The 14,534-nt window shown below is 40.1% G+C and overlaps 1 protein-coding gene across 3 annotated transcripts in view; it reads left to right on the top strand.

The window, feature by feature from the left end:
- Positions 1-11,645, top strand: part of LOC125727718 (CD2-associated protein) — a 45,890-nt gene extending 34,245 nt beyond the window's left edge. For all 3 annotated transcript variants that reach the window (XM_049004631.1, XM_049004629.1, XM_049004632.1), the window contains 7 exons: positions 3,017-3,188; positions 3,723-3,832; positions 5,468-5,583; positions 5,862-5,942; positions 6,681-6,856; positions 6,998-7,061; positions 9,482-11,645. In XM_049004631.1, coding sequence (XP_048860588.1) covers positions 3,017-3,188; positions 3,723-3,832; positions 5,468-5,583; positions 5,862-5,942; positions 6,681-6,856; positions 6,998-7,061; positions 9,482-9,523 — 761 coding nt within the window. In that variant the 3' untranslated portion in view covers positions 9,524-11,645. The remainder of the gene's footprint in view (positions 1-3,016; positions 3,189-3,722; positions 3,833-5,467; positions 5,584-5,861; positions 5,943-6,680; positions 6,857-6,997; positions 7,062-9,481) is intronic.
- The last annotated feature ends 2,889 nt before the right edge of the window (positions 11,646-14,534 follow it).

Below are 14,534 nucleotides of genomic sequence, written 5' to 3'. Positions count from 1 at the left end.
TGTAACAGTGGTTTTGACTGGTAGCCCTTTGCGTGACTCTGAGCACAGTTAGATCAGCTGATCCCTCTGTGCTAACTCATCAGTGAGCCACCTCTGTAGACAAAGCCGTAGGTGCTGCTGTTGTGTTGAGGTGATCAGTGGGTGGCTTTCTCCAATCTTTCCTGTTCCGTTTTCCACTTTTCACATTTAGTATCTCAGATGTGGACGCAGACATATCTGCATTTTTTTTTTCCTGCAAGATGTGCAATAGTGTTGGGATCCTTGGTTTGCACGGTATCTTTGGACCTTTCATAAGATTTGTCACCATTTTAAACTTCAGTCTGCATAGAACTCTAATGTTGATGAAGTTCTGTGTTTTTTTGCTTTTTTTTTGTCCCTGCAATCAAAAAAATAAACATGTCAAAAGTCTCATATTTTGTTTGGTTACTTATGGTTGAGGTTTGGGCTGAGTAGTGGTTAAGGTTATCATTGCTGGGATTAGCTTTATACCCATAGAAATGAATGGATGGTCCCCAACTATGCATATGTGAATACGTGTGTGTGTGTGTGTGTGTGTGTGTGTGTGTGTCTGTCTGTGATTTTAAGTGATGTACATCCATCGACCAAAACCCTCATGGTCCTCACACCCGTGTGACTCTGATGCTGAGATACAGAAGCTTACACTTCACAGGAAAGTGTATGCGCTGAACGCATCGTGCAAGGTTTCCATCTGCCCTAGTTTCCATCCGTTACACAGTTGTGGGAGGGTTCTTGCTGCGATTGCAGGCATTTGTCGGTTTGTTTGGTTGGCTTAAAAGGCACAACAAGCAGATGCTGATGTTTGCGTAGAACACAGTTCTGTGCTGGGAAATTGCCCCCAATCCTTGCTCGATGTCTTTTCATAAAAACCTATCTATTTGCCCACCAAACATGTATGATGTACAACAAAGCATTAATACTGTATGATCTATGCTATCGGTGGTAGAAATGTTAACCAAGACTTTAGATAACTGGTGTACCAATCTCTCCAGATAGTGACTTTTTCATACTATTCGCACGTTTACTTAAGCCCACAATTTGATAATCCTTATAGTACCGAAAATCCAGCATCTTTACAGATTCGTACTGTTATCTAAAACCCTGGGTAGCAGTATTTATTTCCATAGGGTCTATATGTACTTAATTTTATAATTTACTGATATTTTGTTATATGAAGCAATTCAGTTCAATTAAGTTTGCATTAGTTCAACTTTATTGTCCTGGCATGCACAGGTACCCATATAATGTGATGTCAATATGCTGTCATGTATGAAATCGGATTAAGCTAAAGGCTGGTTCATGCTTCTCTGCACACATGCTAGCGGACATCAAACGCGCCATAAACATTTTAGCGGACATATCATTGTGTTCCTCTGCGGACGAACGCCTGCTCTACCCCAAGTTTGTGCCTGCAGCGGTGTACGCGGGCACTCTGCACATGATCGTTTAGCTTGCGTCCACTTTAAATACCAACATGGATTCTTTCGGCAAGCGCTGGGGTACTTTCCAAACCTTACAGTCTATTTACAAGGTAATAAAGCTGCTACATGCGAGTGTATGTGTGTGCAGATTTGTCTGGAATTGAAAATCTCGCACCGTCCGACAGAGCAACGCTGCAAAAGATTGAGAAACTGAGACAAACATCAATGCTTTGGTATGTGTGCAGGGAATATCAGAATAATAATTTATATTATTAATGAAGAAATAAATACAACATGTGAACATGTGCAAAGTATGCCAGTTGACCGGAGAACTATGAACGTTTCTGTGTACGCATACACAGAGTGGAGGTGCAAGTGTCGCGCTTGTGCGGGAAACTATGAACCAGCCGTAAGAAGCATGACTAACGTATAACAGGCTCGTGGCCTCATTCAGGGAGAGGATGTGGAGGTGGTGCAGTTATCCACGGGTGGTTTTTCCATCGCACCAAATACCATACTTTTTGTTAGTTTTCCATTGACTTGCGGTCAAGTACCAGTACCAGAAGTGCCATACCGGATGGGATACTTCTTCGGTACTTTGGGATGGGATTTGAAACGCTTTCTTTGTTGATTAGTTATGCAAATAGCCTGCCTCTGGAACACATTGCAACCCCAGTCTTGTAATAAAAGCTACGAACTCGGAAAACAACCATAAACGGAGTAAAAAGTATTTTGTTTAATATACTATTGTGATTTTGTTGTAAATATTGGAATATTTATAAAGTGGAAAACAGCTCAGAAATGTCTCTCAAACCCATGCATGAGTGATTTAAACAGCAAGGATGAAAATTATTGATTGTCTTAGAGAGTGCATGCAGCGGTCATGCAAATGCAGCGGAGGTAAACTGATTTCTAATCATATTACATAATATATAAGAGGAATAATTACAAAGCTAGCTATTTTATTTTTCTGTGACACAGTAAAAATGTTTTAGAGCAGGGAGTTTGTTTCGCTGTAGTGTCTGTACAGATCTGAAAGTAAGACTGACCTTACATCGCTAGTCTGCTAGAGGAAGAATTGAATGTGCAGAGCATGTGATGTTGGCACATTGTCTAGCCCTGTAGTGCACTGCAGCCATATTTCGGATTCAGCACAAAAGTACCCCACCTCGTGTTGTGATGTCATTCGGTGCTGGTACCAGTTTTTACAGTGGAAAACCAACACCATCAAGTCCGGTTTCGGTACTTTCTCAAAGTAAAAGTGGAGAATATTGAGGCTCTGTACAAGAAAGACCAGAGGAGGCTTTACCTTTGGAGAAACCTAAGATCAGTGGTTAGCATTAGTCCAATAGTCAGTAGCCCCATTCGTCCATCTGTTTATCAATGCCTGTATTGTACTTTCATTTATGTACTTTGTCAAACCCACTTGGGCCCAGTATGACCTACCTAAAGAGAAATAAAATTAATTAAAAATCCAACATGTGCAGAATGTAGGTTCCTTTAACATGCTTGAATTTGTATGGAATAACCCTACAGTAATAATTGGATCTTTCTCCTACTTCCTCACCCAAAATTAGAAAAGCCAGTGCTGGATCTCCGACTGTCCCTCAAACCCACTGCCCCAGTGGTCCCCCCCAAGAAGCCCGCTCCTCCACCAAACAAAGCTGCAGCAGCAGCAGCGCTGCTCAAGCCAGGATCCATCCCCCCGAAGCGGCCCGAGAAGCCGCAACCCAGCCCTGTGGGGGCCAAGTGAGTCCCCCCTTGTGGTCACCCCATTTTCCCCGTTTTCTCATGTGAGCTAAAACCTTCTCCGTCTTCAGAGTCACAGCGCGAGCTGTGCAGGCATGAAATGCCAGATAGTATGTGAAGTATCCACTGCACAATTCACTAACTAATAAAAAAATAAAGAGCTTATTCAGTGACCGAGTGCTGTGCAGTTCTTTAGTAGCGCTACCTGAGATCTTCACTGCCACCTGCAGTCAATTAATCTCTTTCCTGGCTGCATTCACCAAACTATCTGTATTATATATTTTCTGCGCACCTTATTTTTGGTTAATTGTCTTTTCCTGTAACTTGTGTATATATGTATATGTCATGCCTCCTAAGCCATACTTGTATTTATTTGTTGAAATGCTTGCAGTTTTCTCCGGGATCAAAAAAGTCTATGTATCCATCTTATGTTATTTCTTTCTGTTTCCCTGAAAGTCTGGAATCAGGGAAAAAAAAGTATTCCATCAGAAGTCAAATGTTGGCTCTGTCCTGAATGTCCTTTCTCCTTTTCAGGCCCAATGGAGAGATGCCTTCCACTCGGCCAAAGTCCGACATTGAAACAGTGGTTCCCAGCAAGCTGAGAACTCTGTCCGGTGACTGGGGAGAGAAAGCAGTTGATATGGGTACCTTCAGCCATTCAGTTCCTCAGGCTCTGGATGCTGTGCAGAGTTCTAGCTGCTAAGATATTCTTTATTTTTTGTGTAGACACATTTTTTCTTTAGAAGTCAAGACATTGCAGGTGCAGGTGGGGGCAGCTGAAGCCTTTTAACCCCTTTTATTTTTAATGTCTGGGGTGTGGAACTTTGGGCTAGTTTTAGGAATAAGCACCTGCCACGACTCACAGCTGTGGGGGTTCTTGATGCATCGTAAGTTGTTTCTGTTTGAATTTGGATCTGCAGAGACTTCAGACACCACAACAGGAAGCTCTACTTCAAGCAGAACCGCTCAACAGTTTGTAAAAAGTGTCAAAAGTTAAAGCAATTTCAGAAGTGTGCAGGTGTTATAGGTGACACAGCTGGTTTTTGCTATTTGATAGGATTTCATTAGAAAAGAGGGTTTTATTGCCGGTCCTGTGAGTGCAGTGTGATCATGTCTGATTCATGTATAATGTTAGCTTTGCAGTGGTTTTCTTGGTTTTCCTTTCTGGCTTCATTTGGGCTTAGCGATAAGTGATTATTTAATGCCATTATGTCACCCGGTGTTTTTTTACCAGCAGACTGAAAAGGGAAAAATAAAAGGAGATTTATGTGAGGATAAGAGGGGTTAGCCTGCTCACATCAGGAGCGGCGCCCCCCCTAGAGGTGGAAGAGTGACAAGGTGCTAAAACGATGGCTCTTCTGAAGGTCAGGCACACAGGGAGGTGTGTAATTCTGACCTTTCGTTTTCAGGGATCATTTTCTTATTGTTTAGTCAGATGTTGATGTTAAAATGGAAGGAAGGGTGATGTGATTGGTGTGGCAGGGTGTCCGTCTGCTTTGCATGGTTTGTTTTTTTTCCCCATTTGGGGGAGATTTTGTGCAGCATAACTTACAATGATCAATCTGAAACCCATCCAGGTTTCTTCCACTTCATGTTCAAGCTCTGCACAATTAAGTAAAAATGTGGTACTTGTGGGTTGTACTAGAACCATGCCACTTAAGTACTTAATGTGACAATGCTGGACTCATTCAAACCATATAAACCTTACAGACAGCTGAAGCAATGAAAACGAGAGACGGAGTAGAAATGTCTTGTCCCCATTTTCTTTTAAACCTGCACCTGCAAGTGAATGTACTTTAAGTGCGTGGCACATTTTCAGGTATAAGATAAAGTTAGTGCCATCTGGTTTTTGGGTGGTGTATTGCACATATCGTTTCAGATGGCAGCTTTAGTAAGCATAGTATGCTGTTTTGCATACATAAATCATAAAATATGTTTTCAAGTTTTCGGTTTGCTTAGAGATATTATGCTTTAAGTCGATTTCCAAGGGATTTCATTGTTTTTAAATAGTGTCGTAAATGTTGAGTATTTGTTGGGTGTAAATATTCAGATGTATTACTTTGTTGATCCCAGACAACTTGCACTATGAAATATATGTACTGTTGCCTTTTACTTCTACATCTGTGTTACCATCTTACAATCTGCAATCAATGCCAAGTTAATCTAGAGTGCTAACGGCAGAGGACAAGCGAAACTTAGACTTCTCTGCTGTCGGTTATTCATCACCTGACCATGTTCCGGTTCATTGCAATAAACACTTGTAATTTCTCCGGCTCTAGACCTTATGAGCTTTGATGAGCTCCCCTCTACCTCCGAAAAGCTGACCCATCCCACCACCAGCCGGCCCAAGATGCCTGGAAGGAGGCTTCCAGCCCATTTTGGAGGAAGCTCTACTGTGAGTCTCACATGCACAACACGGTTCCTTTTCTTTGCCGGCGTGCATCTGATGAATTTCCATATTACACCTATGTTTACTGTGTTTCAATATTAAATATTTCTTCCACATTGAACCCAGAGTATCATTTGATATGAGTAGTGCTATTGTCTATAGCTCTGTGTTTGTTGCAGATAGGTTTATTAGGGAGTGATACTCTTCACTATACGCCTGAGGCATGGCTCGTATTCCAGGCCGGTTCCTCTTCTTGCATGTTCTTCACACGTTTCCTCTTTCAGCCAAATAAAGAGGCAAGTGCTGAAAAACCTGCAAAGCAGGAGGATGAAGATTTTAAGCCAAAGGTAACAGACACAACAAAGGTATGGTTGTAACTGCCACATGAAGTAATAGTGTATGTGTGCGTGTGTGTGTACATTGTTCTGCTAAATAGTGTGCAGTTTATGCTTTTTAGTAAAGTTTTCAGTTTAGTCAGAGGAGTAACCTTGAGTTGACTTGAGTAGCTTGGATGTTCACGCAGTTCGTTTGTGATTGTATCTTAATCACTTCAGATTCAGTCAGCTTTTCACACATGTTCGGGCACATTAGAGGGTGTGATGTTCTTGTGCCTTTCTGTCTTCCTTCACAAAGATCAGCTGACCACTGAACCTTTAATCCCTGAGGCAAAATACATACAGCTGGATATTAAGCTGCAAGTGCAATTATTTTGCAGAAACAACTAAATTGCATCTCATTACAACTTATCAAATATTTATCCATGTTAACTATTTTCCTTGTTGGTGAGACGTTGTCAGTTTCATTAAGGGGTTTGGTTATAAACTGTAGCATAATAAGTAAAATGAGTAGTGAGTTTCCAACTTAACTAGCTCCAGTTACAGGGAGGAAGTGTGTGTTTGTATGGGTACTAATGGCCAAGGGGAAGCCAGGGTGACTTGTGTGGAAATTGGATCCGAGATTCAGTAACTGTGGAGCTGCCATAGATCCTGTGGGCAGTCTACTCATCATGAGCATAACGGTCCATACTGGGGAGGGCTTGAAACGGCTGAACTGTAATTCTTCTAATGGCCTTGTATCTCCTGTCTGTGTGGATGCGTGTTTAGCCATCTCCGCTGATTGCCTCGTCATCTCCTGCCCAAAAACCGAGTCCAGGCAGCAGCCTCACATCTGACCCAAAGCCCAAAGGGGATGCTGAGGACTGGGCCTCTGAGATGAAGGAGCTCCGTGCACAGATGAAAGAGCTCCAGCACACCGTAGAGTTTCTGAAGAACCAGCAAAAGTATGAATAGTGACACATAGTCGCTTTGAACAGTGACATTGTCATCTTTCATCCCAGTCTTGGAATATCCTGTATATCACTCATTCGCAAAAATGATTAGCTTCTTGTCATACTTCGAATAAAAAGTTTATTTTTCCTCAGGCGTGAGCTTGACGACTTGAAAAATGACCTTGATGAAGAGAGGCAGAAACGGCTCGCCTTGCAGGTAAGTCGACGGAGCTTCCGGTTTCGGTGCTCCGTGCTGTCGGAAGGAATTGGCGAGATACTTGTTTGAGGGAGGCAGTATAGCATGAAATTGTATGTTTGGATCACTGCTGGGTCACACCACCAGATCCAATTGGTCAACACTGATCAATCAGCTAACTCCTTACCTGAATTCCCGATAGGAAAAATAGGAATGAGATGCACTGTCATTGGTCAAAAATATGGAGAATTGCTACCAAAACAGCACTGTTTGGGCATGGGTAACTGCAACAGCTTTTGTGGCATTTACTAGTGCATGCCTACATGTATACAGAGAGGTATTCAGTGGGAAAAGTGCTTGGTGTTGAAACACAGCAGAGTTGTGTAATTCAATAGTAAGACCTCACCTAGAGTACTATCTACAGGCTTAGCTACAAAAAGGTGACCAGAAGGGGTATTGTACCCAGTGTTAATTTTGACAGCAAATTTTTTAGTTTTAGTCTCTTGACGAAAATGTAATTTAGTTTGTCATAATTTAGTCATCTAAATTATTTTAGTTTTAGTTGACTAAATATAAGATTACAGTCGACTAAAAGTACAGTTGATTTTGCAAAGTGTAATGTTTAAAGTTTCCCTTTGATTTCTGAAAGTCATTATGTTCACCGAGATGAAATGAAACCCGTGTTTGGGAAGGTGCGGTACACACAGATTTTACTTTTATTTGAAACACAAACGTGCGTTTATTTACCCGGAAACTGAGTACTGTACAATCAGTAGTGCCATAAGTGTAAAAATAAAATCCCTTCAAAGAAAAAGTGCATAGGATATAATGCCGCCAGGCCTGCTCTCTGAGTATTAAAATAGCAATAGAAAAATAAATATTTGTAGATGTAGTTTATTGGTGATTTCATGTTCGTTGACGTTTCCGTTATTTAAGAATTGTATAAAGTAATGTTATTTGTTATATAAATCAACTCAGGTGATACAAAAAAAGTACGTTTTCAGGGTTGCCGAATCGTAAGCTTCTGGTGTGATACGCTTTCAGACTCACGCAGGAAATCTTACAGCAAATGTGTATTATTCTATTATAAACTTAAAGTGAACTACTTCAAAAGTGTATTTACACGGTTAAATTCAAAAGCAGACTATTTACAAGATAAGAACTGCTACGTTTGTGTGCAGACAACTCGAATTGAAAATCTCACTCCGGCCAGCTCGCCGAAGTTGGCAACCTTGCGATTTATTTGAAATGAAAAGTAAAATGCACTGATTTCTCCTGAAACGGCTCATTCCGTTTGCGTTGTTACTCCGACAAATATAAAGGTAATATTAGAACATGTCACATTTTATATCTTTTTTGAAATAATGACCGCCCATGTCCTACTCTAATAGCAAATGAAGTGATAAGTTTGTATGTATTTATATTAAAACGATAATTTTATTACCGGTGTGGGATTATCGAAACCAGTACTTAAATCCATGAACACTAAAATATGACACAAACACGACTGTATTAGTATTTTACGGCTTAAGTTAAGCACTTTATTTAAACATGCACAATTTTCACATTTTATTTTACCTTATTTTGAAATGCAGCCCTACTTTTGAAATGTCCTTTTAAAACTAGTAAATAAAACATACATATCAGAAGTGATACATATATGTTCATCTCTATATGTCATGTGACAAATGTGAAAAAGTTTTTGAATTGTACTAAATTGATTTGACAGTCAGGTATTGATTACATGCAATGTTGATACAACTAACAGACTACATAAATATATATCACATTAAACAGAGATTACGATCTTCCAGATCCAATCTTCTATTTAAATTTTAGTTGAATACCCCTGTATGTGAATTACATTAGTTCTGATTGTATCTCATCTCTGGCAAACATCTTCGTGTTGTATTTATTCATTCATGAAAGTGTCAATACACTTCGTCATAGTCTTAGGCCTCGTTAGATCATTTTTTAGTTATCTCGTTTTAGTCTGAAAATAAAGGTAGTTGATGATAGCTGGCAAATTTTTCATTAACAAAATTAACACTGATTGTACCACATCTAGTATGAGTTTGGCCATACTTTAAGGTACTTCAGTGTGGAACACCCTGCCCCCTCATCCATTCCTATTGCACCCTGTTGTTGGTATGGCTGCTGTAGGTCTGGATTCTTTCCATTATCAATGTTTTTGAAGGCCATGTAAAGCAGGAATAGTTTGCAGTGCTTTTCCTGCAGAACGTTACAGTAGCATTTCAGACTCTTCAGTTCCCCTGCAGTTTGTCTCAAGCTCCTGAAAGGTGTGCATGTTTGGCTGGGGAGCGATTCTGTGAAGGTTCATCTGTGAGTTTGCTGGTAGCCAAGATGAACATAAGCTGCTTCACCCCCGGCTGGGCGTCTGAGCCGCTCAAATTCAGCGTGTGCCATGCTTATCTTTCCAGATGGAGATAGAGAACCTAAAGAAGACCGTCCAGTCCGTGTGAGATGCTTCAGACCTCTCCACACCTCTGACCTCTCTGACGAGGTCATTACCTTAACAGACAGATGAAAATACTGTTGGCGGTTCATTTAGTACTTTTCAATTTATCTGAGATTTGTAAAAAAGAAAAAGGAAAAAAAACAATTACATTTTTTGCACATAAAGTTTTCTAGTTAAAGGTGTAATTAAATACAGATGTATATTTGTTTTTTTTTTTGTTTTGTTTTTTTGCCAACAAATAATCGGGGCCTTATTTACTACTGTGCTGAATTTGCAGTCTGCATTCATAATTGAATGTCTAATGATTGCTCCCAATACTACTGAATCTATATAAAGGGATGGGGGATTCTTATTCTTTTTATGGAATACAGATAGTTGATTTAAAAATTCATTTTATTGCTGCAATTACTATATATAATATATAAGCCTCTTTAAAAGAATATTTAATAAGACCTTATTGCTTTAACAGTGACATATTTAGTTGCTATGTCAAAAGGGAGATATTTCTCTTTTCCTAATATTCCTGTCCAGGTTAACATTTTTGTGCCTGTTGAAATTCAAGTGTTACTCTTGGGAGCTTGATATATCAAAGTTTTGAGTTATGCTAAATATTTTTTTACAGTCTGGTGATTTTCCACCTTGTTTCTTTGGAATATCATGTGAAATTCTTTCAGGAAGAGAGAGAAGTTGTAGTATGTTCTCTAAATCATGTAGTCATTATAGCACAGCGTTCCCCACCCCGGTCCTCGGGGACCCCTGCATAGTCCACGATTTTGCCCCCTCCCGGACAGATCACATTGGAGTCTGGGAGGCTCCAAGGACCGGATTGGGAAACCCTGGTATAGCCAACAGTCCTTTGAAGAGACCTTTTCTAAATGCAGACTCCCTTCATATGGGTTCTTGACTTCTCAGAAGTGACGGAGAGCCTGGTTACCTTTTAAATGTTGCATAATTCCTGATTTTGTTCAAATGGCAGCAACCCAAAATATACCAAGTCAACATTCCTTGGCCTTTTTTTTTTTTTGATAATTCCGACATCCTGATCATAGTATTTCATATTCAGTTGGTCAGAATAGTATGAGGAGGAGGTAGCCAATAGTGGTGTAAATTGGCCAGGTTAGGTCCTGTCTTATCGCACATTTAAGTGTGCAAAAACTTAAATGGTGTAGCATGTGGGATGGTGTCAGTGAAACCTCAGCTCAGGGGCATAACCCTGAGAATTCACCTCCAAAAACCAAAGAGTTGGGAGCAAAAACAAAAGATTCCTACTTGAAGCTGGTGACTTTCAAAAGTGGAAAATGTTTTGAAAGCATTCGGTTGCTCCTCGGTGGTCAGACAAACTAAAGTGCAGGCAAAATACAGTGTTTCCTTTCAAAGGCCAAATGCCCAGTGCACCAACCTATGCAAGTTACTCCTAACCCTACAGAGCACTCCATGATTTTAAATGATTTTCTCTCTGCTGGTAAAACTCAACACACCATGTATGTATTTTGTGTGTGTGTGTGTGTGTTACTGTTCTTTAAGTTTCTGGTTGTCCTGTGTTAATTGTGATTTTAATTTGTGTATTTAATTTTCACTCTTTCCCTCTGATTTAGAATACAGAATGTTTTGTCACACAGGTACTTCAATTGGGACCAGAATTATTACGATAACTGTGCAAATCTTTGCTCTGGGACTGTCTGAGAAAGTGTATATTGCGTTACAATTAGGGTAAGTGGATCTTCGCAGCTCTGACTTTAAAAGGGCTATAAAACATATTGATCCCTGAAAGCAATAAAGTCGTCCAGAGGTTTCTATGTGCCCTTGGTTTCCCCCATCGAATGGATTTGCTGCTATATGCGATGAAAAAGAAATTCCATTATAATTCCTGGGGGGTTAGATTCCAGTTTTTTTAAATGGTGAAAATCTTGAAAACATTCCTTTTTAAATTGCAAAATTAGTTTCATATATTAAGTCTTCACAATGTTTACATATGCTGTAAAATTGCATGATGAGATCGAGATGAATAAATATCAACTTTATTTACTTACCTTTTAATCTGGAGTACTTTCAACTTTTATTGTAAATTGACTTGTGTTTTATGTATTTGTGCTTTCTTTAAATACATTTATATACCCAAAATGTAACTCCCTGCTACCTGTTGTTTGTATTAGTCGTTTAGCTTTTTTTCTGATCTAAAAGCTATTTACCAGCTGATCTGTGTATGTATAGACTCAAATTCTGGAAGTCTTCATAATTCTCTCTGGTTTTCACACATCCAGTGGTCTCACACCTGTTCTGTGAGTGGAGGTTCTCTTTGATTAAAAAGAACATCCATCCATCTTCCAAACCGCTTATCCTACTGGGTAGGAAGCAATGGGCACGAGGCAGGGAACAACCCAGGATGGGGGGCCAGCCCATCGCAGGGCACACTCACACACCATTCACTCTCACATGCATTCCTACGGGCAATTTAGCAACCCCAATTAGCCTCTGCATGTTTTTGGACTGTGGGGGGAAACCAGAGCACCCGGAGGAAACCCCACAACGACATGGGGAGAACATGCAAACTCCACACACATGTAACGCAGGCGGAGATTTGAACCCGGGTCCCAGAGGTGTGAGGCAACAGTGCTAACCACTGCACCACCATGCTGCCCCTAAAAAGAACATACAGCATGGAAGTATAATTTTTAAGGCAATTCCACAAATTCTGCAAAATCAGTCATTGGAATCAATGATATGGCAGGATATGCATTTTGTAAGTTGAGTTAATTTTTAAGTTAATGGGAACAGGAGAAACAGCTGTGCTTTTGGACTCCTTTTCTTGTCACGGATTCGATACACACTTTAAAGGGGGTGTGAACTAAAGTATAATTATTGGTAAAAAGATGGGTGTTTAAGATCTTCTCATGCATATCTGACAGATTCGATCTGGGACTACCACTGCGGGGCACATTGGCAACCTGACATTAAAGACCAACACTTTTACATTCAGAAACCAGGGCAACCTCAATTATTTTAAGCTACCAATTAAAATGGAAATTCCCGACTAATACAATAAAATAACGACAAGAAAAACGCAGTCTGCAGTGACACTGATAAGCAGTGAAGGCGGGTAGTGAATTGCTACAGGATGGTTTGTAGGGAAAAATGGCTTTGTTGGAATTGTCTAAGAACTGCAAATGTATCTAGTAAGAGGTTTATTTATAAGGAAATGCTGAGCATTCATCTGCTCTGAAAGATAATATTGAGAACCATATGATGTTCGGGTCCTGCCTTTATGCCTTTTGAGAGTCGATTTGTCTGTTCACTTAACTTTGGGCCATAAACCCTGCATTACTTCTTGAGCCCGGTGCATAGCCACAAGAAATATTGTATTGGTGGTAGTGTTTATTATATGATGTTTCTCCTATGAAGTCTGACTGTAGTTTGTTGTGTAATATTGTTAGTTATTTTTTGACAATGAAGGCTGGCTGGATAAGAACTGATTCCAAGAGCTGTCAATATAAAAGGTCACCTCTTAAACCTTTCCCAAGCAGTACAGAGGACCTTGGCTTTAAAGTGGGTTTTAGCCCTGGTTCAGTATATGGAGTTTTTCCCTCATGTGTGGGTTTCTTTGGAGCTCCCTGAACCTGCAGATAGGTGAAAATAAGACCCCTGGTTTCTAATTTCAGTCCACACCACCTATAGTTTCTGTTATTTACTCTAGTTTGTGCCTGGGGGGGCTCGTTAAAATACTTATAAGAGCTTCTGTCTTGCTGCCCATGTGTAACTGACACCACTGTTTTTATTTTATTTTTTACGTTCTTATTTAACATGGTTTGTAAGTTGAGTTAATTTTTAAGTTAATGGGAACAGGAGAAACAGCTGTTTCAAACAGCCAAAGGTAGTTTTGAAATAAAATCTAAAAACTAAAGACATTAAAGGCGGATACTGTAAATATTATTCATTCTGCTTTCAGTCCAAGTGCAGTTTTACCAATGGAATGTCATGACTTTGTAGATTATTCTTCAAAGTCGTCATTGCCAACTGTTGCCAGAATGTCAGCGAACTCACCAATCGATCTCTAAATATCAGGCCTTCCATCAGCACCTCTTTATAAGTGTCTCTTAATGTAACGTTGTGGTTAGAAGCGTCTGATGCATACCAGACGGCTAAAAGGAAAATCAGCAGCTAGAAGAGACCTTGTGACTTTGCAACTCCTGTTACCTCTGGCAGTTTTTGCATTTTCACTTTAGAACACTTAATGGCTCATTAAAGGATTCTAAGTGTCTGCGCATTTTTGGAAAGTAATTAGAAGTATGAATATAGTGTCTACTCTAAAGCATCACGTATTTTTAAAAAATGTAAAACATACCACATGACACCATTGTATCATTGAATTGAAATGGTCCGAATGTATTGGTAATTTGTTATTTGCAGAGGTATGACTACTGAACTAACTTTGGGAGGAAGAATTCCAAAACGGTGAAAACGGATTAGTCATTGATCGGTTTCTCAGTAATAGAGATCTCTAGGTTCTCATCAGACCCAAATACTATATCATACAGGAAGCAAATTCATTATGTTATTGCCTCATGTCAGTGTTTCCCAACCCAGTCCTTGGGGACCCACAGATGGCCCATGTTTTTGCTTCCTCTCAACTCCCTGCCAGACAGTCCCTGGTCTCCAGACTGGGTTGGGAAACCCCCTTATGTAATGGTGCATGTTATTAGGGGTCCAAGCAGCATCAGTTATTTTATACATCAGTTATTTTACTATATATAGGAGGGTTGCAATAATATTGTGCAGTCACCTAACACCACCCTCTTGGTACATTTGCAGGGGTAGAAATGGAGTAAAATTAAGATTAACTTTCTTGACTTTTATTCTTCTACATACACACTGCTGTATGTACAGCGCATGTATACATCCATCCATCCATCCATCCATTTTCCAAACCGCTTCTCCTACTGGGTCGCTGGGGGTCTGCTGCCTATCCCGGGAGCAATGGGCACAAGGCAGGGAACAACCCAGGATGGGGGGCCAGCCCT

The sequence above is a fragment of the Brienomyrus brachyistius genome, unplaced genomic scaffold (genome assembly GCF_023856365.1).
Source record: "Brienomyrus brachyistius isolate T26 unplaced genomic scaffold, BBRACH_0.4 scaffold113, whole genome shotgun sequence".
Lineage (NCBI taxonomy): Eukaryota > Metazoa > Chordata > Actinopteri > Osteoglossiformes > Mormyridae > Brienomyrus > Brienomyrus brachyistius.
The sequence above is the reverse complement of the archived record's forward strand: the minus strand, read 5'-3'. Positions and strand labels throughout refer to the sequence as shown.